General features: G+C 42.4%; 1 protein-coding gene across 1 annotated transcript in view; it reads left to right on the forward strand.

The window, feature by feature from the left end:
• The first annotated feature begins 471 nt into the window (after window positions 1–471).
• The window catches only part of LOC133008880 (polypeptide N-acetylgalactosaminyltransferase 18-like), a 103,308-nt gene continuing 79,720 nt past the window's right edge, over window positions 472–24,059 (forward strand). Inside the window, exon 1 of the mRNA XM_061076248.1 lies at window positions 472–727. Within this exon, the coding sequence (XP_060932231.1) occupies window positions 472–727 (256 nt within the window). The remainder of the gene's footprint in view (window positions 728–24,059) is intronic.

The following is a 24,059-nucleotide window of genomic DNA, read 5'->3' on the forward strand; positions in this document are numbered from 1 at the left end:
TTTTATTTTCATTAACCCTCCTCCTCCTCCTCTTCCTCACCTCCATCCTCTTCCTCCCTGAGCTCCAGCTGTGAGGGAGGGGTGTGTGGCATTAACCGAGCAGACCCCGCCCCCCTCGCCTCCCATTGGTCCGGATGAGGGCTCCTGGCCGGTGGGAGGAGTCTGCTGCGCGGACTGTGACAGCTCTGCAGCTTGAGTCGCTGCACAGCGGGGAGCCTCCTCCTCCTCCTCTTCCTCCTCCTCCTCCTCCTCCTCCTCTTCCTCCTCTCTAATCTCCACACACATTATTATCCATGCAGCCGGATACAGAGCAGCAGTGAAAGCCTCCTGGGGGGGGCAGCTCCGTGCGATGCCCGAGCCGGGACCTGATGCGCACTGACCCGCTGGTGGATCCACCTGCAGCAGGAGGAGGAGGAGGAAGAGGAGGAGGAAGAGGAGGAGGAGGGTGGTGGGGGGGGGAGGGATGTCGCGATGCTGTGCTCACGCAGAACTAAAACTTTGGTGTCGACGTGCGTGATCCTCAGCGGGATGACCAACATCGTGTGCCTGCTGTACGTGGGCTGGGTCACCAGGTTCGTGTCCAGCGGTGACCACCAGGCGGCGCTGGAGCGCGGAGGAGGAGACGAGGCGCAGAGGAGAAAGTTGGAGGAGGACGGGAAGGGAGAAACCCTGAGGATCATGGAGAGACTGGACCGGCTGGAGAGCGTGGTCAACGAGCACATCAAAGGTCAGTGCAGTGGGGGGGGGGGGTCTGCTCAAAGGTCACGGCAGTGGAGGAAGCAGAGTCTGGTGGGAGGAGCCTCCAGAGAACAGAAATCCAGTTCATTGAAACATGGGTCATTTATTTTTAATCAATTTGTTGAAATACAGAAAAATCTATTTTAATTACAGCGATGAGGTCAAATATGTGATCAAGGTAGAAACTTTCAAATCAGTCGATATAAATATAATCATCACAAATTATCGATTCATTTTTAGATTTTTGCTCCTGGGGAATAGAAATCACTTAAAACAGCAAAACATGTTTCCAGTCTGAGGTGGAACATTTCAACCAATCACGTGCTTCACCTCCTCCTCCGCGCTTGATTAGTGCTTCAGCATTTTATCAACATGTATATTGAGCTATATATGAATATGAAACTAAAGCAAACAGATGTGACCAACACAAAATGGATGTGAGCATAAAGTGGCCACTTGTGAAATAGCAAATTTGGCCCAAATATCCCAAAACAAATGTGGGATTATTTGGGCAAACATGAGGTTCTCTAGATGAGGTGGAACCTGGATGTGAACCTGAAGTGGACCCTGTGGTGAATATGTTCCAAATGGCACCGAGCTGATTGGGTTCCAGGTGTTTCATGGTACGAGTCCCGGGTGACAGAGGGACAGTGTGGGCCAGATACAGTTTGATATGTGGGTACTGGTTGAATCAAGCATTTCATTATTGACATTTTTGTCTGCGGATATAAATTAAGATAAGAAAAGATAAAAGTTTTAGTTCACTCAAGAAACATTTGCATTTATGTTTACATCTTACATTTGTCTATACGTATATATGTGGTTGTAGTTGTGTACATCTGTTTTCTGTATTTATGATTATTTTCTATAGGGTTTATAGTTGAACTGTAAAATATCAGTTGTCAATACATTCGATATCTGAGGAATCGTTCTTTAGATATTTGTATCTGTTGATAAATCAGTTTTTACTCCCTGATATCGGCCACATGAGCAAGTTCAGTTCCGTCGCTAACGTCGCCCACGATCGACTTTGTGTGATGTCATGAATCCCGCTGGTCCCAGCAGGTCGTCGTGGAAACCGCCCGAACTCTGCTCGTACATCAGCTCGTACAGAGAAGGTCAAACATCTGAATTCATGGATTAATCTCCTCGCAGGACCAAAGAGAAACGAGTCCAGAGGTGACTGAAGTTTCCAGGAGGATGAAAGTCCTGCTCAGCATCGACTCCACTGACAGCCACTGTCCCATTTGAATCTGGGTTTGTATCACTGCCCCATTTTCAGCCGCCGCCGCTGGCCAAATCTTAAAGTCCAGCCTAAATGGAGAAATCAGATTAGGTCGTTTGTCTCCCGACAGAAATCAGGTCAGAGCTGGACCGACTTCTCCATCACTGTCGGACCATGAAACTCACTTTACGTGATGTTTACGTGATGAATAATAGTTTTCTGGCTCCTCTGTATTTGAATTATCCTCCTCGGTGAGTCAACCCGTTGAAGGAGTGGGACAAACTCGTCCTTTATCCTCAGAGAAGTGGGACAGAACAGGATCCACCAGCTGAATGTAGGAGGTAGGGAGAAGATGCAGTGAGATGATTAGCACTGGAGCCGTCTGAGGCCGATAGACGTTCATCTCTCATCTCTGGATCGATGCAGGATTCATTCCCACCAGCAAAGGGGAGCGTGACACTCGGTAAAAGTAGAGTAATATATACAAAACAGAAGATATAAAGTGTAAGAGGATTGTTCGTATAAGAAACTGAAACAACAGACACAGAAAACGAGTATTTCCCAGTTAAATTAGTTGAGCAGTTGTTCATATTCAGGTTGATCCGACCAGTTCTTCTTCTTTCAGACGTCACCTGCATCTTTTCTCATCTGTCATAATAAATCCAGACGTGAAAATAATCATGAGTCAGGTCAGAGTGTCGCTGTACAACAGGGGGCGCTGTGTCCAAACTGGAGGGCTTTAACACTCTGTAGTGTCCCAGTGGTTCAGCAGCGTCCAGACACTTCCGATGTAAATTGAAGAAGATGAAAACACTTGATTTGAACCTGTTTCCTGCGGCGGCTCCTCTTTGTGCAGACGGATGTTTGTCTGATATGATGCTCGTCATTAACATGGAGGGAGGCGGAGTGAACTGTTCAGACATGCTAATAGAATCTGTCCAGGCTCTGGGGTTACAGCGGGTGAGTAACTGTATCCTCCGGAGAGCCAGGCCCCCCCCCAACACTGCATCGCTCCTCCGAGCCGCTGCCAGATTCCATCACCAGCCAGGGGCGGATGTGTTTATGTGTTGATGCTTTGTCACTGATACAAAAAGACCAGACTGCAGAGCTGCAGGTTGGAATGAGGAGAATTCAGCTGCAAGAGAGAAAATACACAAACTGAATTAGTGATTTTAGAGAAAAAAAAGAACTTTTTCAATAACACAACTTTCACTGGGCTTGACTCAGAATCAGAAAAAATGAAATGCGCAGTAAAAGAGACAGAAGAAGGTAAGAACAACTTTAAAATAGTTACAATAATAAATACACAGTAAGCAAATAGATTTATGGAGTCTGGAGTCATGATGTCACAACTATTGGCATCATAGACTGTGAATAAGATGCGTCTCCACTTCCTCCCACGACCCAGACATGAAGCTGAAATATACAAATAATAACATGTTTTGCTCATCTGTCAACCCCAGATATCATCTTACGACAAACAGATGATATCTGGAGTTGAGTTGGGATTGGTCATGTGACTTTGCCATCTAATTCATTTTCTACATCTTCTAGAAACCTCGGGCTCGGTTCGTATTTAATTTCGGGCTCAGTTGCGTTTGGTTCAAGAACTACAGCCGAAATACCTCAAACTATACTTCATCGAATTTAAGTGAGCTTAGATTTTTTTTCTATGTTGCTGCATTACCCATCAGCTAACGTGGAGGAAGTGGGGTTTATGAAATATACTGCCCCCAGCCACCAGGGGGAGATCAAGCTGAATTGGATTCACTTCGCCCATGATGGTGGAAGACGGAGAAGACTTATATCCCGTCTCCTCGTCTCTGTTGTCCAGACTCATCTCTTCGCTCCACTCTTCCTCCCTCCCTCCCCCAATCAATCAATTAATCAATCAATACATCATTCAGAATTTATTTCCCCAGTTGTCATAAAACGACACCCCCCCCCCCCCCCCCGAGTCACCCTTTGCTTTCAAAAAATAAATTTGTTATAAATAAAAGACTCAGAACAAACAGGAACTGAGGAAGCTCCGTCATTAATCTTATAAATAATCGAAGAGGAAACACCAGAGGCAGAACACAAACATTTCAAATTCTGAATAACACAATAACAAAATAATAGAGAAGTGAAGAGGGCAAAACCAAAAAACTCACAAAGTATAAAATGAGCAGACTTCTCTTTAACAGCAGTTTCAATACGTTCCACGAAAACATTTAAACAACTGCAACTACCTGCAGGTACACACATACAATATTATGTAAATATACATACCTGTAAATACTGGAGTGTTCTATGAATATATGAATAATAATCTCAAGCACTAAATGTTCCTGTACTCGTACACAAAGGTGATGTCACACCTCAGCTCTGTGTCGTGTCACCTTCTGAATCCTGAGCGCTCACAGAATCTAAATGTTAAATACTAAATAAATAAATTACTCATCTGAATAATAAGTTTGAGATATAGAATTTAAAATGAAGGTAGTTTTTATTCCTTCTGCAGTGGATGTGTTTTTGCTCCCGTCTGTTTGTTTGTGAAAAATATTTCCATGAAACTTGTTGTTCGGATGAAACACGGAACGAGAAAGAACTCTTTGTATTTTGTGAAATTGTCCATTTGAACTCGGTGGAGTTATGATCTCTCGGAGTGCCCCCCCCTCCCTCCAGCTTCATGGTTAATTGTCACAGTCACACACATGTTTTATTCTCAGAGAATAATTCATGGATGTTGATGAAAAGAATCTGACATGTTTAGAGGATTGACGAGCGTGTGTGATTCGCTGCAGCGTGATTTGAGTTGAAAGGACTCGTTGGAACTTGAGTTCTGCTGAGTTTCACTTGTAATTCACTTCATATGATAACTGACTTAATCAGGTAGAAGTTGAAAGCTTCATCATTTAGCTCCCGATGGCTGCGACAACCAAACAGACGCAAGTTGTGTTTTATTCTAACTCTGAATGAACCAATCAGCTGCTGACGTGTTGACGAGCGGGTCGACGACCTCTGACCTCACACAGCAGCTCGGTCAGCTTCCATGTTCGGGCCGTGTGTTTATTTGCTGCTGCAATATTGATTCAGAATCGTCCTGTTGGGTTGAATATAAGATAACTCTGATTATAACACACACACACACAGACACACACACACACACACACACACACACAGTTCTTTGTCTTTGAAGATACAGAACAGCTTCACACTCGTCCTGTAGGGAAACGCATCCCGAGGTTTTATAACTGGAACGAGTGAAACATGAAGCACTTGAGCAGAATGTAAACGTGGGATTTATATTCTGCTCCATTCTCTCACTCCTGGAAACAGTCAGAATGTCACTGAGCGTTATTCCGTCTTTTTCCAAGTCCTGATCATCGGTGACTCTGGCAGCTCTTGACAGATTTGCTCCTCGGGCCCGTTTCTGCAGCGACGACATTTAAAGACACACAAGCCGACAAAAAACATATGCAGGCTACAAGAGGACAAACATCGGGGCCTCGAATGACCTTTAGTTTCAAACTGTCCCGTGTTGACGTGTCTGCAGTTGTGTAGTCCTCAAATATATTGTGATTATAAAGCTATAATCTAGCTTTTTAATTTGGTAAAATGCAGAACTGCACCAACAGGAACATAATAATGGCTTTTCCATGAAAAGTAATTCTGAAAACAAAACATTTCTGATAAAATGATAATGAACTGTAATGAAAACAACAGAACGAGTAAAGTAATTAAGAAATGATGAATATTTAATCCTCTGTCAACAGACGTCTCACTCTTGGCCCGTAACTGACCTCGGTAAACTGTTGTTTGCAGGAACCTGTTTAAAATTAAAACTGGAATAGCCAGAAAAGTAAATAATGCAATAATGTTCAAACTGATCTAAGATTAAAACCATTATAGTTAAAGAGAGAGTTTGTTTTTGTGTCAGGAAGTGAAGCCTCCCGTCTTCTGCCTCATGTTCTTCACCCGTGATGACATCAATATGTTTTAATACCTTTGTGGAAAACATCTTCACATCTCAAAAACTAAATAACGCACAAAGTTCAAATAACTTATAGAGTGTTCCTGTTTTTATCTTTAGAAATATTTTGGATCAATATTTTTTATGTGTTCAGTACTTTAATAATTTCTCAGGGTTTATTGATTTGTTTAACATGTTAGCTTAGATTGTACAGATTGTTGGGATGTGATGCAATTTGATAATACGAAGACAAAATACTGATATAGACACTGGAGGGACATTTGTATTGCAGAGACATAAGGGCAAACTCAATTTGATGTCTTATTGAAATTACATACAACATCGTATACTTAATTTGATATTACTCTATATTAATACTGCATGTTTTCATCCCCTCTGCTGCTGCAGTACAGAAATCCTCCTGTTTAGGGACCAATGAAGGATTCTCTCATCTCTTATCTTCATTCCTAATTCCCAACGCTTTGGCCTGGATGTGGAACAACGCTCAGTTTCCATCCGGTGAGCTCAGCGGTAATGAGATGTGGGATCCGGTGGCTCCTCTGGCTGGTGCCGTGTTTCACTGCCGGCTGAGCTGAGGCCTCGTGATGAACCTCCGGCATAATGTAACACCTCGGTTCACAGCCACTCGTTCCCACTCTGCGTCGAAGTGAGATGAACACGATTAAAAAGAGCGAGAGCGATTGTTTCTGAGGCAGAAACTGGATCCGTGGCCTGGATGTGAACGCGAGGATCTGTCTCCTCACATGTGCTGCTGCCTTCTGATCCGCTCTGCATTGTGTGTTCCTCTCCTGCCAAGTGCAAGTCTTATTTTTAGTCGTCTCTTTATGAGTCAATGCAAGTTGATCCATGTTGACAGTCTGCTGAACTGGAGGAGTGTGGAGGCTGATGTGTGGACTCCAAAGTGTGTGTCTGTGTGTGTGTGTGTGTGTGTGTGTGTGTGTGTGTGTGCATCTGAGTGTACGTTGCATGTCTGTTGTGTCATCAAACATGTATGACTGTGGAGTGAGATGGGATGTGGATGTCATGGTCTATCGATCATGTGGATCGTTGCGTGAAGAAAACACAATGACTGTAAACATCAGTGGGTCCAGGCTGCAACAACACAATAACACACATTACTGTAACACACAGGTGCACAGGGACATTACTGTTACACACAGGTACTCAGGGACATTACAGTAACACACAGGGACATTACTGTAACACACAGGTACACAGGGACATTACTGTAACACACAGGGACATTACTGTAACACGACGGTACATTACGGTAACACACAGGGACATTACTGTAACACACAGGTACAAAGGGACATTACTGTAACACACAGGGACATTACTGTAACACACAGGTACATTACTGTAAAACACAGGGACATTACTGTAACACACAGGTACACAGGGACATTACTGTAACACACAAGGACATTACTGTAACACACAGGTACACAGGGACATTACTGTAACACACAGGGAAATTACTGTAACACACAGGTACACAGGGACATTACTGTAACACACAGGTACATTACTGTAACACACAGGGACATTACTGTAAAACACAGGTACACAGGGACATTACTGTAACACACAAGGACATTACTGTAACACACAGGTACACAGGGACATTACTGTAACACACAAGGACATTACTGTAACACACAGAGACATTACTGTAACACACAGGGACATTACTGTAACACACAGGTGCACAGGGACATTACTGTAACACACAGGGACATTACTGTAACACACAGGTGCACAGGGACATTACTGTAACACAAAGGGACATTACTGTAACACACAGGGACATTACTGTAAAACACAGGGAAATTACTGTAACACACAGGTACACAGGGACATTACTGTAACACACAGGGACATTACTGTAACACACAGGGACATTACTGTAACACACAGGGACATTACTGTAACACACAGGGACATTACTGTAACACACAGGTACACAGGGACATTACTGTAACACACAGGTACACAGGGACATTACTGTAACACACAGGGACATTACTGTAACACACAGGGACATTACTGTAACACACATGTACACAGGGACATTACTGTAACACACAGGGACATTACTGTAACACACAGGGACATTACTGTAACACACAGGAACATTACTGTAACACACAGGGACATTACTGTAACACACAGGTACACAGGGACATTACTGTAACACACTGGGACATTACTGTAACACACAGGGACATTACTGTAACACACAGGTACACAGGGACATTACTGTAACACACTGGGACATTACTGTAACACACAGGGACATTACTGTAACACACAGGTGCACAGGGACATTACTGTAACACACAGGGACATTACTGTAACACACAGGGACATTACTGTAACACACAGGGACATTACTGTAACACACAGGGACATTACTGTAACACACAGGTACACAGGGACATTACTGTAACACACAGGTACACAGGGACATTACTGTAACACACAGGGACATTACTGTAACACACATGTACACAGGGACATTACTGTAACACACAGGGACATTACTGTAACACACAGGGACATTACTGTAACACACAGGAACATTACTGTAACACACAGGGACATTACTGTAACACACAGGTACACAGGGACATTACTGTAACACACTGGGACATTACTGTAACACACAGGGACATTACTGTAACACACAGGTACACAGGGACATTACTGTAACACACTGGGACATTACTGTAACACACAGGGACATTACTGTAACACACAGGTGCACAGGGACATTACTGTAACACACAGGGACATTACTGTAACACACAGGGACATTACTGTAACACACAGGTGCACAGGGACATTACTGTAACACACAGGGACATTACTGTAACACACAGGGACATTACTGTAACACACAGGTACTCAGGGAAATTCAAGCACACAAATCAGTTTTCAGAGTTTTCCTGCCAGTTGCTGTGAGACGCCTCCAAATGAGGCTATTTATATGATATGATATTTATTTAGTTATATAAAGAGGGAAAGTGAGGGAACTGCTGGATCATAATAGATATTTGATATGAACATGAGCAATAAACACGCTGAGCAATGAAATGGGGGAAAATCTCTCTTTCTCATGAGGAGGTTTTGCACCAAACGAACCAGAGGAAACTTCTTCCCTGTGTTTGTTTGTGTGATTGTTTGACAGCAGGATGATGAAAAAACTGCTCAACCCAGTTCCATTACATCCTGTGGAGGGGTGAATGAAGAGTGATGCTCCTGTGAATGCTTCACTCTCTCACCTCAGCTACAGAAACGTGACCAGAGACTGAAGCTGAGATAATCCACTGACAGATCCTCGTCTAAACCCTCGTCTTCGTCTGTCAGGCGGAGGAGGGGCCGCGCTCCCAATTCTACAAATGTCACTTTCCTCAGCACCTTCGTCAAATGGCTCCGATCTGATGCTCGGGCACAGATTCTACAGTCGTGTGTCTGGGGGGGTTCACACCCGTTAGTGGACGAAGCAGAGACGGGATCCGAAATGATCTCAGATGCCAGGAATGATGTAAAATAACTGATACTCCTTCTCCAACCAGGCAAGGAGGAGCCAGTTCCCCTGGTGGAGGGACAGGAAATGGGCCAAGAAATAAATCAATACATTTTGGCATGAATATGGACTAAGGGGTGAATTCAGGATTTCAAATTGCTTTATTTTTTGACATTTCCGCCAATTTTCCAGGGAATAATTCAGGGATGGTAATGTAAACAATCGTATCCAGAGGACTTGTATCTATGTGTGTGATGTTGGTGCAGCTTGATTGAATTTAAGGGGATTTTTGGGACTTGGTGTTTATTGTTTATTCAGAAACTGCTGAACAGATTTCCGTTGAACAGTTTTAAATCATGGGACCAATCCAGGAATGTTTTATTTAACTCTCTTTAACATGAGGAGACCGGGTTTGTTAGCGTTGGTGGAGCTATAGAAATAATAAATTCCTGGATCCTGGGTCTTTCTTCACTCGTAGGATTTCTCTCTCTCTCTCTCTCTCTCTCTGGCGATGCTCGGCCTCAGGCTGACGTGTTCCTCTGTGGACGTTCAGTTCTTCTCCTGAACCCAGGAGCCTTCTTTTAGGAACTCAGAAACTTTACCTGTGTCTCAAGCAGAGGAATCATGTTCTGAACTTGTGCAGGGGCTGGAATTTGCTTCTACAGTAAAGGAGGTAAGTTTAGACCAAGGTCTCAGTGGTCGAAATACAGGTAAAGTTTCTGAGTTCCTATTAAAAGCTCCTGGGTTCAGTGAGACACACGTCAGCCTGAGTGAGAGAAATCCTCCAGATGAAGGATCAAGCTACTCGTCACTTGCAGGAGCCACATGGACGACTGGGATTATTTCTCATAATTGTCCCTAACGATGCAAAGCTTGTTATATAATCACGAGACAAAAGTCCCACTGCAGCGATGGAATCAGGACGTTTGTGTCTCTGTTGCACTGGAACCAGAGTAGAAGCAGCTCTGTTGCTTCCAGGTAACTCCGACGTGTTTCTGCCTCGTTGAAACGAGACTCGAGAGGCTGAAGCGACGTGTGCAAGCAGCAGCTGGTTGTGTTTTTACGACACAATGAGCAGAATACAAACCTCTGACCTTTAGTCTTTGGTTTCATTAAAAAGCAGCAGCAGGTTTTTCATTTCAGATGTTGTTTGAAATCCGACCACAGGAGACTTTCCTCACTCGAGATGAACTTCCATTTATCACTCGACAACTCGTGATTTGTCCCCGAACCTGAAATTGTTCCTTCTTGTTTGGTAAATGTGTAACTTCCATCTGCTCGTTTTGTTCTCTATTTTAAATTATATGCAGAGACACAAACAACAGCACCATTGTTTTCGGGGGGTTGTATGATTTGATCTTTTGTAGAAGAACTTATCAGTTGCAGCCACAGCATCCGGCTCGTGGCGTTAAGACTCTGCAGACTCTGTGTCTCAACACCAGCGTTATCTGGGTGAAATATGTATTATCTTTACCCAGAAGGCTTCAGGGCTGCAGCTCCACACTGATAACAACCATTCCTCGGTTGCTTTTACATTCATGGTTATCACACAAGTTAACTGTCATCGGGTTGTTTCAAAATCCCCCTGAGACGCTTTTCTATTTGTTCTTGTTTTGCACCCACAGCAGTTTCAATTAGATTTAGTCAATAATTGTTTATTATTCCTAAATTCATAATTCTGCTTGTTGCAATTTTCATTTCTCTGCAGACTGACTCTAATCAAATGTCCAGTTTTTAGGACTTTGGAGCAATCAGTTTTTTCTAAGTCGATAATCCCCAGAAACTAAGAATAATTGTGTTTTTGTTGCATTAGAATTAATCCTTCATATCTACACCAGGAAGTGGGGACATGTTGTACAACACAGAGGACACAACAAACTGTGGAGGGTTTACAGACATCTCATCCTAGAATGTGTATGTAAGGGTGTGTGTGTGTAAATACTTGGTGCCTGTATGTGCTTCTGTGAAACTAAAATAAATAGAGGATGAAGCATGAAGAGTAATTTCTTTACTCTGGTTCTATAAGTAATTCAAAAGGCAGTGGTGATGTTTCTGAGGCTGACAGGGACTCTGACACTCAGCTGATCACTGTGGTGTATTTAGATTCTTTAGCTTGATGAATTGATTTCACTGCACAACATGAATCAATGATAGTGTGTAGATCTGGTCCGGGACCAGTTGGGCTGATGTGAGCTGGACTCTAATCACAACACAACTCTTCAGGGTTGTGTTGTGAGTGCACGTACAGGAAGTGAAAAGCTTCCAGCTGTAGTCCTACAATTTATTTGTGATTTACATCTCTTAAGGGAATAAAATAGAACGCTTGCTGACTTCAATGCTGCTTTCCCCTCTAACTTTATAATATTGTATTTTACAATTAAATGTAGATAGCCTGTTATATATTTGAAGACCAATGTCGTCTGTATGAATATGAGAATGAAAGAAAAAGGAAATGTTTGGACAATCTGAAGTGGTACATAGCTGTTAATATTGAGGTGATATAATATATAGTAATTGTTGATTTTCAATCATGAATACTGACGTCTGTAAATACACACTTAAATATATTTCCCATATTATAACACTCATTCTTGCCAGAAGTGCCTTTTTAGTACTTAATGCTTTATGTACTAATTTGTGTAGTCACAAATAAACTGTGCGTGCATGTAGAACGCACACGTATGCATGACATGTTTTCTGCTTGTCTCCTCCACTGGTCGTCTCCTCCTTCATTTCACAGACTCACACGACTGTGTTGTGTCTGAAAACATGAAACAGTGAATGCATGCGTGTTGTGTGCACATGTTGTTACTCATGGTAGCTGAAGATGTCGCGGTGCATTCAGGGACCATGTATCTCGTGAGCTTCAGCAGGAGAGGGAGTTTGCTAAATCTTTTAAACTCCATCCCCATCTTCACTTTAGATTTTCATCCAGGACCATGTGATGTGGTTGAAAGCTGGAGAATGGATCCATAAAAGAAACAGATCCATCTTCATCAAACTCTAAATAGTTTTAAACTTATTTGTCTGTAAATGCCGTAAAATAATCTCGTTAAAACTGACGTGAACCCACAGAGAGTTAGAAGAAAGGCCTCAGGTTACATCTCAACTTTCCTTCAGCACGTGGAAGTCGGCTCCGGCTCAGGAAGTCGTCTTCGTGCTGCCTCGACTCTGCAGCGACTTTATCTCGGCGTTGAGGGAAATCTGTTCGTCCCCGAGAGAAGGACGCTGGTGTTTAGCTGCAGGGCAGAGGAAGTGAAAAGCACAGGGACAGACTCAGGCAGCTGAGAGTGAATCTCTGATGATGTTCGCATCAGCAGAGACGGTGAGTCTGGTGGAATTAGGAGCAGCGGGGGGGGGGGGGGGGGGGGGGGGGGGGTAGAGGAGGAGAAAGATGAATTAGGTGGAAAGTTCCTGGTCCGACAAAGAACAGGATCAACTTGTGACTGTAATACTGTTTTTTACCAGCAGCAGCAGCTGGTGTTATTGTCACCTTTTTAAATGTGTGTGTTTCCTCTTGAGGATCTTCTCCAGCATTAACACTGATCTTGTGAGGACCAGTCGACCTCACAGGCTCCTGGGTCATGTGGAGAGAGTAGCCAGCCAGCAGTGAGGCCAGAGTTCAGCTGAGGTCACATGAGGAGAAACAGTGAAAACAGTATCTACAGAAGCTAAATCCTCCCTGTCTGCCAAGGACGGTTAAAAGGTTCACGGATGTTGTAACAGGCCACAGACCTGGGCAGGATTTCTACTGTTGTACCATTATGAAACTGTAGTGGTACAAATGGAGGAGGATCTGCTCGTGTGCTGTGACTCCGGAGGCTTGTCGGAACTACGGGACATTTTTTTTTACCAGCGGATGAATCTGTCGTCTTTAATCATCATTACCTCGGGTCCCCCTGAATCTGTCATGTTGGATCTGAGCCATGTGAGGACGAGCAGAGCTGCAGAGCTGCAGAGCTGAGAGATGTAAAGCTGCTGCCCTCCGGCTAAACTGCTTCAGGTCACATGCTGCAGCTTCCTGTCGGGGGGGGGGGGGGGGGGGGGGGGTTCCTCTGTCTCGCACATCGTCTGTTGCTCAGTTATTCAAGTTCAACAGGTACAAAGATAAACTAATGACTGAGGCTTCTTTACTTATGATCCAGCAGCTTTGTGAAGTTGTATTTAAACATATGAACATTAAAATACAAAGAATACATAGTTAATGACGATGCATATTTTTATTTTATAAGTGGTCACTTTAGCCTCAAATCCATTTTATGCAAATTCCCTCTGCAAACACTAATTATAATGTTGATTTTCTCTCTAACCTCCAGATAAAGTGGTTTAAATCATTGGGATGAACTTTGGATGAATGTGATTTATATTTTTTAAATCAAATTAACCATATTTGCCCTTTTGAATTCTTGACATTCAATGTTTTCATTTCCCAACGGACAGAAAACATTTATAAACTTAAATCCAAGGTACTTTTAAGTAAAATGAAGACATTGTGAACCATAAGTCCCGATTAGAGGAAAAGGTGGAACTGTTATTTCTCTTGTGTCCTCAGCTGGACTCGGAGGAAACTGCTTTCCCTAACACTCAGAGAGAGAGATGTGAAGGAGCACCTGAGTTCACCTCTTCTCTGTGGAGAGCTGGCGTCACATGGCCCCAAATACAGAAGTGCTTTTCAGTCCTTGTGCTTTGGGAAGATTATCTAAGATGTGAGTTTGCCACCCACTGTCGCTCTCTGCCATCTGAGGCCTGCCGCGGCCCAGAGGCTGTTCATGGAACCCTCCCTCTGCTGTGATCCTTCCAGCCGCTCGGTCACATCAAAGATAGCGTTTGATTATCGACTGCCTTTGGCCGGGAGGATATCCCACATCCAATCTCTCATTGAAAGCTTATCTTGTATCTTTATAGTGGCTCAGGCCTGAACCCGCTGGAGGAGGACAAGGAGCTCTGCATATTTTCAAAGATGAATTCAGAAGAGGACACGGCTCCTCTCTTATCCAAAAAACCTCCGTCCCATGAAGTCAAACTAACTGTGACTGCATTGTAGCTGGGCTTCAGTTACACAGTATGATTCACTCCCATCAAAGACGGTAAATAAAGATGGATGATGCGTCTCCACTTCCTTCAAAGATCCAGAAATTAAATGAAATATTCTCTGAGCTGTGGAAGTCGGGGGAAGGAGCCGCGGCATCGAGGCACAAACGTATTAATTCAATAAAAACTTAGAGGAAATATAAACAATTGAAGTGATGAGAACTAAAACAGGGATCAGCAACTAGTAATTATATCTATGTCCGACAGATCATTTTGATAATTTGATTATTTTAACTTCGCCACATCAGACCGACACAGATTCTTCCCTGGTGTCATCGGTCCTGATTTCCATCATTGAATCACTTCATCTTTAACAAGTTGTCGTCCAAGTGAAAGCTCTATGTTTTTGATTTGTTTGGCTTTATATGGAACAGCTTTTATTTTGAAAAGTTCAGGCATTAGCGTACTTCAGGACATGGGTGTCAGAAATTATTAAAAAGTTAAACACAGAGATGTTGAATCAGCGGCTTCACCGTAGTTAAGGACAAAAATAAAGCTCATTGTAACAAAACATCCGAGGTAAGACGTAAGTTAATACTTCATCTGCTGGTTCATTGAGTTTTGGTCATAGAAATATGATAAAGATTCAAATCTGTAGAGTCTGGGGTTTTATATATATATATATATATACGTGTCAGGTTTTAATGAGGAATCACTCGTTTCCCTCGGACTCTGCCTTCACTCGAGGTTCCAGAGCTCAACTAAACGCTACCAACAAGTTCTGTGCAGACTCTGAAATATTTTCTAATCAGTGTATTAATTAGCTAAATGAATGACCCCATTAGCGTAGCTGGTTATGTTCGATTTATCACGGTGATTACAGCGGCGTGTCCCATCGCTCCACGGCTTCTTGTGTGGAGAGGAAACAGAGACTCTTCTTATCGGCTGCCGTCAGACCTCAAACTATTTTAGTCTGAATGTAGTTTTATTAATATTTCCTCCAAATCACAAATGACATGCAACACCGGCTAATTCTAAAGGGAAGGAAACGCTTGATTAATAGAAAAGTCTTTATCACTTTTTAATTAATCAAGCGTTTCTCCTTTCTTCTCATGAAGATGAACAGTAGAGAAGTTTAACACGAGAACAATAAGAGACAGAAGTGAGAGCAGAGGAGTTTTAAAGTCTTTGCACATCGAGTCTGACGAGTTTAAAAATCAATACGACCTCAAGTTGTGTCCTTCTCGTTTACATGCTGATTCCGAAACGTTCGTACGCAGTTAAAGTTTCCGGAACACGTTGGATTTGCTGCTGAGTTTTAAGAACAAATAGAATAATAATACAACACACTGGAGCTTCTCACGTCTAAAGAAAGAAGTTCCAAATCCTCCTCACGATGAGTTCTGGATGATCCGAGTCATTCGAGCGTAAACGTGGCGATGATTGAATGTAATGGAACTGAAATGAAGCGAGCTGCAGCTCTGTAAAGTTCATTGTTGCTACGGCGACTCGGCTCCAGGCGGCTCCCCCCCCCCCCCCTCGGCCTCATTAGCTGTCACTCACTCGGAGCGACACAATGCAACCTCTGTGCACACGTGGATTTTTTGAAATCGCTGCAACTTTTTTCTCGACTCCAGATGGAGGCTCGTCTGAGCGAAGTGAAATCCAACCCTGCAACCTGCCGCCTGGCAAAGCTTCACAAATGAAACACACAAAGGACACACACTCCCAGATCCTTCACCCGAGCGTTTCCTGTGATTGCAGCGTGCGGCGCTCCGAGGAAATGAAACGGCTGCAGAGTTTGCTGAATTACGCCAGTGATGGAAAATTCTCGGCAGCAATCATCGTCAAAACCATCGGGCCTTTCAAACAGAATGATGCAAGAGAGGAGGAGTGGAGGAGGAGGAGGAGAGGAGGAGTGGAGGAGAGGAGAGAATGACAGGAGAAGACGTGGGAGAGGGGGTGGGGGGGGTAATTGAGAGAGACTAGTAGGAGGAGGCATCGAGAGGATAAACGGATTGAGAGACACAGAGGTGCTGGGAAGGAAGTGGTATCGATGGGACGTGTGTGTGTTTGTGTGTGTGTGTGTGTTTGTGTGTGTGTGTGTGTGAGTGTTTGATCCAGAAATAAGATAAAAGAAAAAAGAAGGACAACGGAGGAATTGAAAGAAAGAAAGAAAGAGAGAGAGAGAGAGAGAGAGAGAGAGAGAGAGAGAGAGTTTCAATCTGTCTCTGGAGAATTACCTTTCTGGTTGATGCTCGGGCTCGGAGATAATCAGGTGTTGCAATTCCACTTCCCCCAGGGTCCTGAGAGCAGATTACAGAGCTGTACCACACACACACACACACACACACACACACACACACATCTACACACACCCTCACACGTATACACACACAACCTCGCACATATACACACACACCCTCCAAACCTGAGCAAACATTGGTCTTTTACCTCTTTTTATCCATATTTATGTCTTAAAACCCTATGGGAATGTACGAAAGAGGTCAGTGTATCTCTCTCTCTGTGTGTGTGTGTCTGTACGTGTGTGTGTGTGTGTGTGTGCAAACGATGCAGTTGCACACGTGAATCATGCGCCTGCACACCTGCAGTTACATGTGTTTGTGGGCGCGAGTGCAATTGAAGCAGCAACTGGAGAAATTAGTCCATCGGAGGAGTTTTCTTTCTTCAGGGAAAGAAATCCTGCGTGCTCAGCTGAGAGTAACACACACACACACACACACACACACACACACACACACACACACACACACACACACACACAAGCTGTCCCCCCTCCAGCTGCCAACGAGATGTGAACAGCAGGGTGTCTCTTTTGCTTCCGTAATGCGTGTGTGTCAGCATCCATGCAAAGCATTGTTAGTGTGTGTGTGTGTGTGTGTGTGTGTGTGTGTCTGTGTGTGTCTGTGTGTGTGTGTGTGTGTGGTTTAAAAGCTGCAATATTCCCAGAACTCCCGGCGCTGCCTGTGTTTTATTCGGCGTGAGGAAGCGACATCGCTCGGTAATGAACTGCAGTTGCTTTAATGCCGTGCGCCTTGAGGAAGCACTTCCTTCTCCTCTTCCTCTTTATTGTTTCCTCAGCAGATAAACACTGCACAATTTCCTCAGCTCTCTTTGAAGCACTTCTTTTGAAAAGGTTGAAGTCTAAAACCTCATTTTGTTACTCGGGTCGCAGAGAGAAACACATCTCGGGAATCAAACCCGAGTTTCATCAAGTGGAAAATTTCTCGGGGCCATTTCCTCTCGGAGCAGATTCAGATTTTCTGTTCGGCTGAATCTCAGCCCGGAGACGATTCTGCTCCACATCTGTGCTTCCTGTATTTTTTAATATCACACCCACATAGAAAGTTTCTTCCAATGGTGACACCACATATAGATATAAGGAAATACTCAAAGTGTATCATGAATATGCAGATAACACATTTGATTTGTGGATGTGACCTTTTCCTTCTGAGGTTGAATTGCATTTCGCTGCAGAGCGAGCGGAGAGAGAGACTAGAGCGAGAGAGAGGCGGAGATGTCACAGATCGCCATGACACCGCCATCTTTGAATTTATTGTCTTAGCTTGGATTTCACCTTCTGAACTTCTCCATGAGCCACAACAACAACAACAACAACACGAGGTGATAACACACAAACGATTCTGTCAGTCTGTGAGATCCTGATCTTTCCAGCAGAGATCAGAGTAACGAGAGCATCAATCTCTCAGAAGGTCGAACCCTCCTGATGCTAATCTGCCCGCCCACCTCTCCATCTCACTTCCTGTCGTTGGAACCCGCCGCGCTCCACGCCGCCCACTGGACCGACTGGAGACTGTGCACACCAGCTGGGTTGTGCATATGAAATCAGCCTGTTATGACTGGGAATGGGATTTAAAGGTCACAACTCGGGTCGTTCAGATTTAATAAAGTGCCTCAGGAGGAGAGTTAGGTCACATGATGCGGTGGAGATTCCTCTCAGGGCGAGCGGCCAATCGGGAGCTCTCGTCTTTACTGTGGCTCAGGAGACGGAGAACGAGGATTTAAATTCATGATCAGTTTCTTCTTTGCTTTTCATCAGCATTAAACAAACAGACTCACAGAACAGAGGCGGCTCCTCTGCGGCGTCTCAATAATGAAGCTCCGACTTTCTGTTTGGTCCACGAGCTCGAGTCTCTGCAGCCTCCACAGAGTTCAGGCTTCAACTCCGAGCTGGAATCCAGCGTGACTGTGAAATCACACCGAGCCGCGTCCGGGTGCATCAGCATGCACAGACTCCACCGAGGCAGCAGGTAGCAGATCCCACATCCGGCTCAAATCTCTTGTCTTTCCAAATGTTGAGGATTTACGCTGAATACCAGAACAGCAAATATGAGCTGTGACTATTAGAGGAAAAGAATAATGTCCTGCATGTTACAAAGAAAGGATAGAAAGGAGTCTGGGAGTTGAACCAGTGTTTAGCTTCTCTATCATAGACTAGAAATCGAACTATGATGCTTCGCCCAGTTTTTATAACATCAAATAACGAATTAAAATAAACACATTTAACGTTTAGTTCATTCATGTCCCATCTGCTAACATGGAGGAAGCAGGGTTTACTATACATCACATTTAGCAAGATAAATACATGAAAGCTATTGATCCTAAACATTTCTAAATATATAAACAATATACTTAAATTATTTGAAGAACGTACCTTTTTTTTGATTATTGAGATATGACAATATTTCTGTGCTCCTTCTCTCCCCGGAGAAGGGGGGGGGGGTCTGATTTCAGAGGGTAAGGATAATTGTTTGAAATATTGCAAAATATATTTATTTGCTCTCTCAGAACCTTGAGTCCAGTCTCACATCTGTCTCAATGGGACACATCTGCTTTTTCTCACAACTTCTATTACATGTGTCACATTTTTCTGAAATGCGTCTTGTTTGTTCCAGATTTTGATTCTGTGTGTCGCTCATCAAATTCCCTTCAAATGACTCGTCTCTCAGAACTACTGAAGGATTTGATGATCTGCTGTTTGTCTGAGGTTTTAACAGACGTGAGGACGATCGTCTCATCTCCTAAAAGACAAACGGTTTATTCTCAGCGGGTTTGTCTCAGCGTGTGTTCAACAACTTTGACGATAAATAATTTGTCCCCATTTGCTGTTGATGATGAGAAAAACAAGTTAAAGCAACAAAAGGAAAAACCATCAAGTTACATTTCCTGTTGTCAAGAAGTCACAGGATTCCATCTCATTAAAGTACAACATTTTCACAATATGCCATTCAAGAAGGCTTTTATTCTTATTTAAATATAATACTTTCTGAAGGGCCCTTTGTGTTTCATGCTGCTCGTTCTGACACTGATCACTTTCCTAACCGGAGGAAACCAGAAGCTAAATCCTTCTCAGCGACTTTTCTCCCTTTTGTGAAGGAAAGAATATCTCACGTATGAAATTCTCCCTGGAAATGTGAATCCTCTCAAAGCTGCTTTTAGAACTCGCTCATTGATTTCTGACTCGTGCTCCTCTCATCTCTGTAAACACGGGTTTGACTTCACACCGTGTTTCAGGAAGTAGTCAAACCCCTTCATCTGTTTTTAGGTTCAATTTCAAACACATGATATTGACACCTTCACAGATAAATCTATAGTCAATAATCCAAAATGACAAAGTGAAACTAAATTCATTATGTATAATCCACTGACTCCATCACTCTCACAGTCAACTGACTGTAAAGGTCTTTCTGACTTCAGTATATTTCCAGCTCTTTATTTGTGCTTCTCTCTGTTCTGACGTTTATGGGCCTTTAAAAAAGAAGGTGAAGTCGTGAACCTGTCACAGTTTATTAAATCTGAAGCAAAACGTTGTGACATTTACTGAGGTTTGTCTGTGTTCGGCCACTGAGAGTCGAGTCCAATCAAATCACATCCACACAGTCCACATGACGCAAGGTTTTCTGTCTTTTAAACTTTTAAAAGTCACACTTACAGGAGCTTTTTCCTTTAACTTATTTGTCATAAAGAAAAACTAAAGAGTGAAACTGACGCGTAGAGACGGAGACGTCCTGAGTTTCTGTCCTCATCAAGCTCACAACTTACTAATACATCAGTTTGTGAAATCCATCTCCAGCTGCAAGTTATAATCTGTTATAGTTTTTATGAAGAAGTTGCTATTTCTATTATAAGTTATTAAGAGGATCCTTTCTCACCATAAGTCTTATCGATATTTAGTCTTAATGATTCCGAAGATCGTTAAACCATGATGACACAGAAATGTCATTGAGGTTTGATATTTTACAGTTAAACCGGAAACTCTAGAAACTAGAAATAAAAAATAACATATTGTCTGGATTGTTTATTTGACAATTTTCGTTTTCAGATCAGTAAACATAAACACCAAAAACAAAATGTGAAAGTATTTGGGGATTTAATCAGCGAACTAATAAACTGATCGGGCTCTATTAATTATTTCTCGTACGTTGGAATGAAAACATCACTGATTAACTTTTTGAAGGACATGAAATAACAGAACGGAGCACCACTGTTTACATGTTAATAGTTTTTACATAATTATATTTTATTATTCGCTTCAATTACATGTTCGATATGATTCCCAGTCGGCTGCTTGTCTTCCAAGATATTAAAGCATAAAAAGGAAACATTTAGAAGATCACACCTTTCAAGCCCTGATCGATATTTTGCTCTTGATGTTCATGTTTTGATATCGTACAGTTAATAATAAACTCGTCTCACACGAGGTCACAGGTCGGCGCCCGAGCTCATCGGCGTATTGTTCCCTTTGTTGTTTGAGACGTGACAACAGGAGACGTGTCCGTCCCTGTAGCTTTCTGATTGCTTTCACACTGTTGTGATGGAATAATGATCATGTTGTTGTTGTTGTTGTTGTTGTTTCGTTCGAGGTCTGAAAGTTGGAAAACAAAAGATTTGCTCCTCATTGTTCAGTTTTTTTCTCTATTGTCACTTGTTCTGGAGAAGCTGAAAACCTGCTGTCACGGAAAGAAACGTCTGTGAAGCTTATTCTTGCTTTTTCATTTTATTTTTGCATCTTTCTCAGTGTGTTATTAATTATTCATCTTGTTCTCAAGGTCACGGAAGTTACCTGGAATCAGTTCCAGTAGAAAAAGAGGAAAAGCCAAATTGTCACTGTAACACAAAGTCGTATATTTACAGTGTGACACACACATAGTGAAGGTTTTCACTACACAACATCTGAGTGGAGCAGCGATGCTCGTTCTCTGAGTTTTATTTTTTATAAGAACTTCTCTCAAGTCGTTTTTTATGTCCTGCTGTGATGGAAAAAACGAATGTGTTGGCGTGCTGTGATTTATCTGGTAAATTAACACAGTGTGGACTTTAAAACCTGCAGCAACATTTCATAAAGCTGATGAAACACATCTCTCAATATATTTATCTGATATACACTGGACAGATTATCATAACACGTGTGATTCAGGTCAGGAAAGAACACGTTTGTCTGGATGAGAAAAAGTTTGGTTTATTCAGTGAATTGAAGCTTATGAGTTTTTCTGCACATCTAAATAAAACCTATTTACATGACTTTTACTGTTCTCCGTAAATCGTTGTTGACATGTAAAGTCTGAAGAAGTCAGAATGGATACTTGTGAACTTTGGTGTCTCTGAGTCTAGTCACTGACGTTCGGGTCCAGAACAGACAAACTCACAGAACAGATGAATGAACAGAACAGATGTGGATGAAGTTGGTTCAGTTGGAAACTGGATGAAGATTCAGAGATTGAGAACGAACACAAGCTTCTAAACTCGTTCTGTGTTTAACACATCGTGTTCAAACTGCTCTGGAGAGAAGGAGGGAACCGACGGGTCTTAATCGATGGAACAACATCAGACACATGCTCCACTTTACTTTGGAGAGTTTCCTCATGTTTGTTTTCCCCTGAATCACCTGGTGAGAAACCTTCCTGAGGCCTGTTGAATCCTCGGCTGCTGCTGTCTCTCACTAACGAGCCTGCGTTTAGAGCAATGAAGTCACATTTAACTCAGTTAATTGACCTTTAAAAAAAATCAATTCCTTAACATTTCACTGACTGAGCCCATAATTACATCAGATTCTTTATCTAACACAATTAGTTTAAATTGATTATATCTTTTGTATTACTGTTATAAATCTATTTATCAAGCTATGGGCTCAGAGCATTTTTTATTATTATCATGATCATACACATGTCAAGTAGGTGCATTCATAGATAAACATGATGCTAAATGTTTTATTTGATTCATTATTCATTCCGTGGGTTTTAATTTGTTTCTGAGGAATTCAATCATCTTGTTCAGCAGCTGACGGGAACGTGAGTGATCACTTCACTGATTATGACTTAGTTACATTTAGATGTTTATGCTTCTGTGAGGAATCTGCTGCAGGAAACATGATCTATGTTCCAGCTGCTTCTCCCCAGTGAAGAACTGGTTCCCATCAGCTGGATCTGCCCAGTACGTGTTCTACATGAAGACCAGCGTGTTGATGTGTGAGCGTTGAGCTGCCGACCCTCGGATCATTCTGAGCACGTCAGCTGTCAGCGTTTCATCCTCCACACGACTCAGGAGGAGAAGAGGTCCTGGACCTTCACCAGGTTCAGGAGATCTGAGTCTTCTGGTTGAGATTTGACAGAAGAAATGAGAGAAGACGTGTTTGCTGGAATATGAAGATCTTTGCTATACACTATAGGTTATTTTCCTTTAAATGAAACATGGTTGACTTCTGATTAAATATTCAGAGCTGAGTCAGATTCTTAATTGGTTTCAGCTTTAATTGATTCTAATGGTTAACGTTCATCCTGGATCGCTCACATGTCCGTGTGTCCATCTCTGAGTCTGTATTATATATAGAAAACCTATTTAATTTTGAGTGAAAACATTTGGAAGAGAAACCTGCATTTATATCAATGAGCTAAAAGCAACTTTAGCTTAAAGCTGATGTGGCGAACAGACTAGTTTCTAATGTTTACAGTTGTTCGAGTTAAGGATTTAGCTCATAGACTGTGTATTAATAAAGATGGACGACATCTATATACATTATATAGATTATCTCTACAGCTGATAAATACTTTGCCAAGTTGAAAATCGATGATTCATGAAAGCAGCTAGAAAAGAGGACGACAACTTAACCAAACTATAAAGAAACCTGAACATTGTTGAAAAGACGTTACAAAGCTTTTATTTTCTTAAACTTGAATGACCAAATGCAGATTAATAACTGTAAACATTGATTTTAATTACCTTCATTGTAATGGATGAACAAATAGAATGTGACTCAACAATAAGAGGCAGATATGGAAGGTTAGAAACAAAGCGAGTGTTGATAACTCAGATTTATTACTAACGTCTCCAAGGTGAAGAATGTTCTCATCGTCTAATGAAAAACACTCAGACTGATGATATTGGATGTTCTGATATTTCATCTCTCCCGAGTTTTATACTCTCTTATCAATATCTGCATCGTGTTCCAGGAGGATGTGATAACACTAATCCATACCGGGCCTGTTATTAATGCTGCAAATTGAGATTGTAACTGAAGA

Source organism: Limanda limanda, chromosome 8, assembly GCF_963576545.1.
Source record: "Limanda limanda chromosome 8, fLimLim1.1, whole genome shotgun sequence".
NCBI lineage: Eukaryota > Metazoa > Chordata > Actinopteri > Pleuronectiformes > Pleuronectidae > Limanda > Limanda limanda.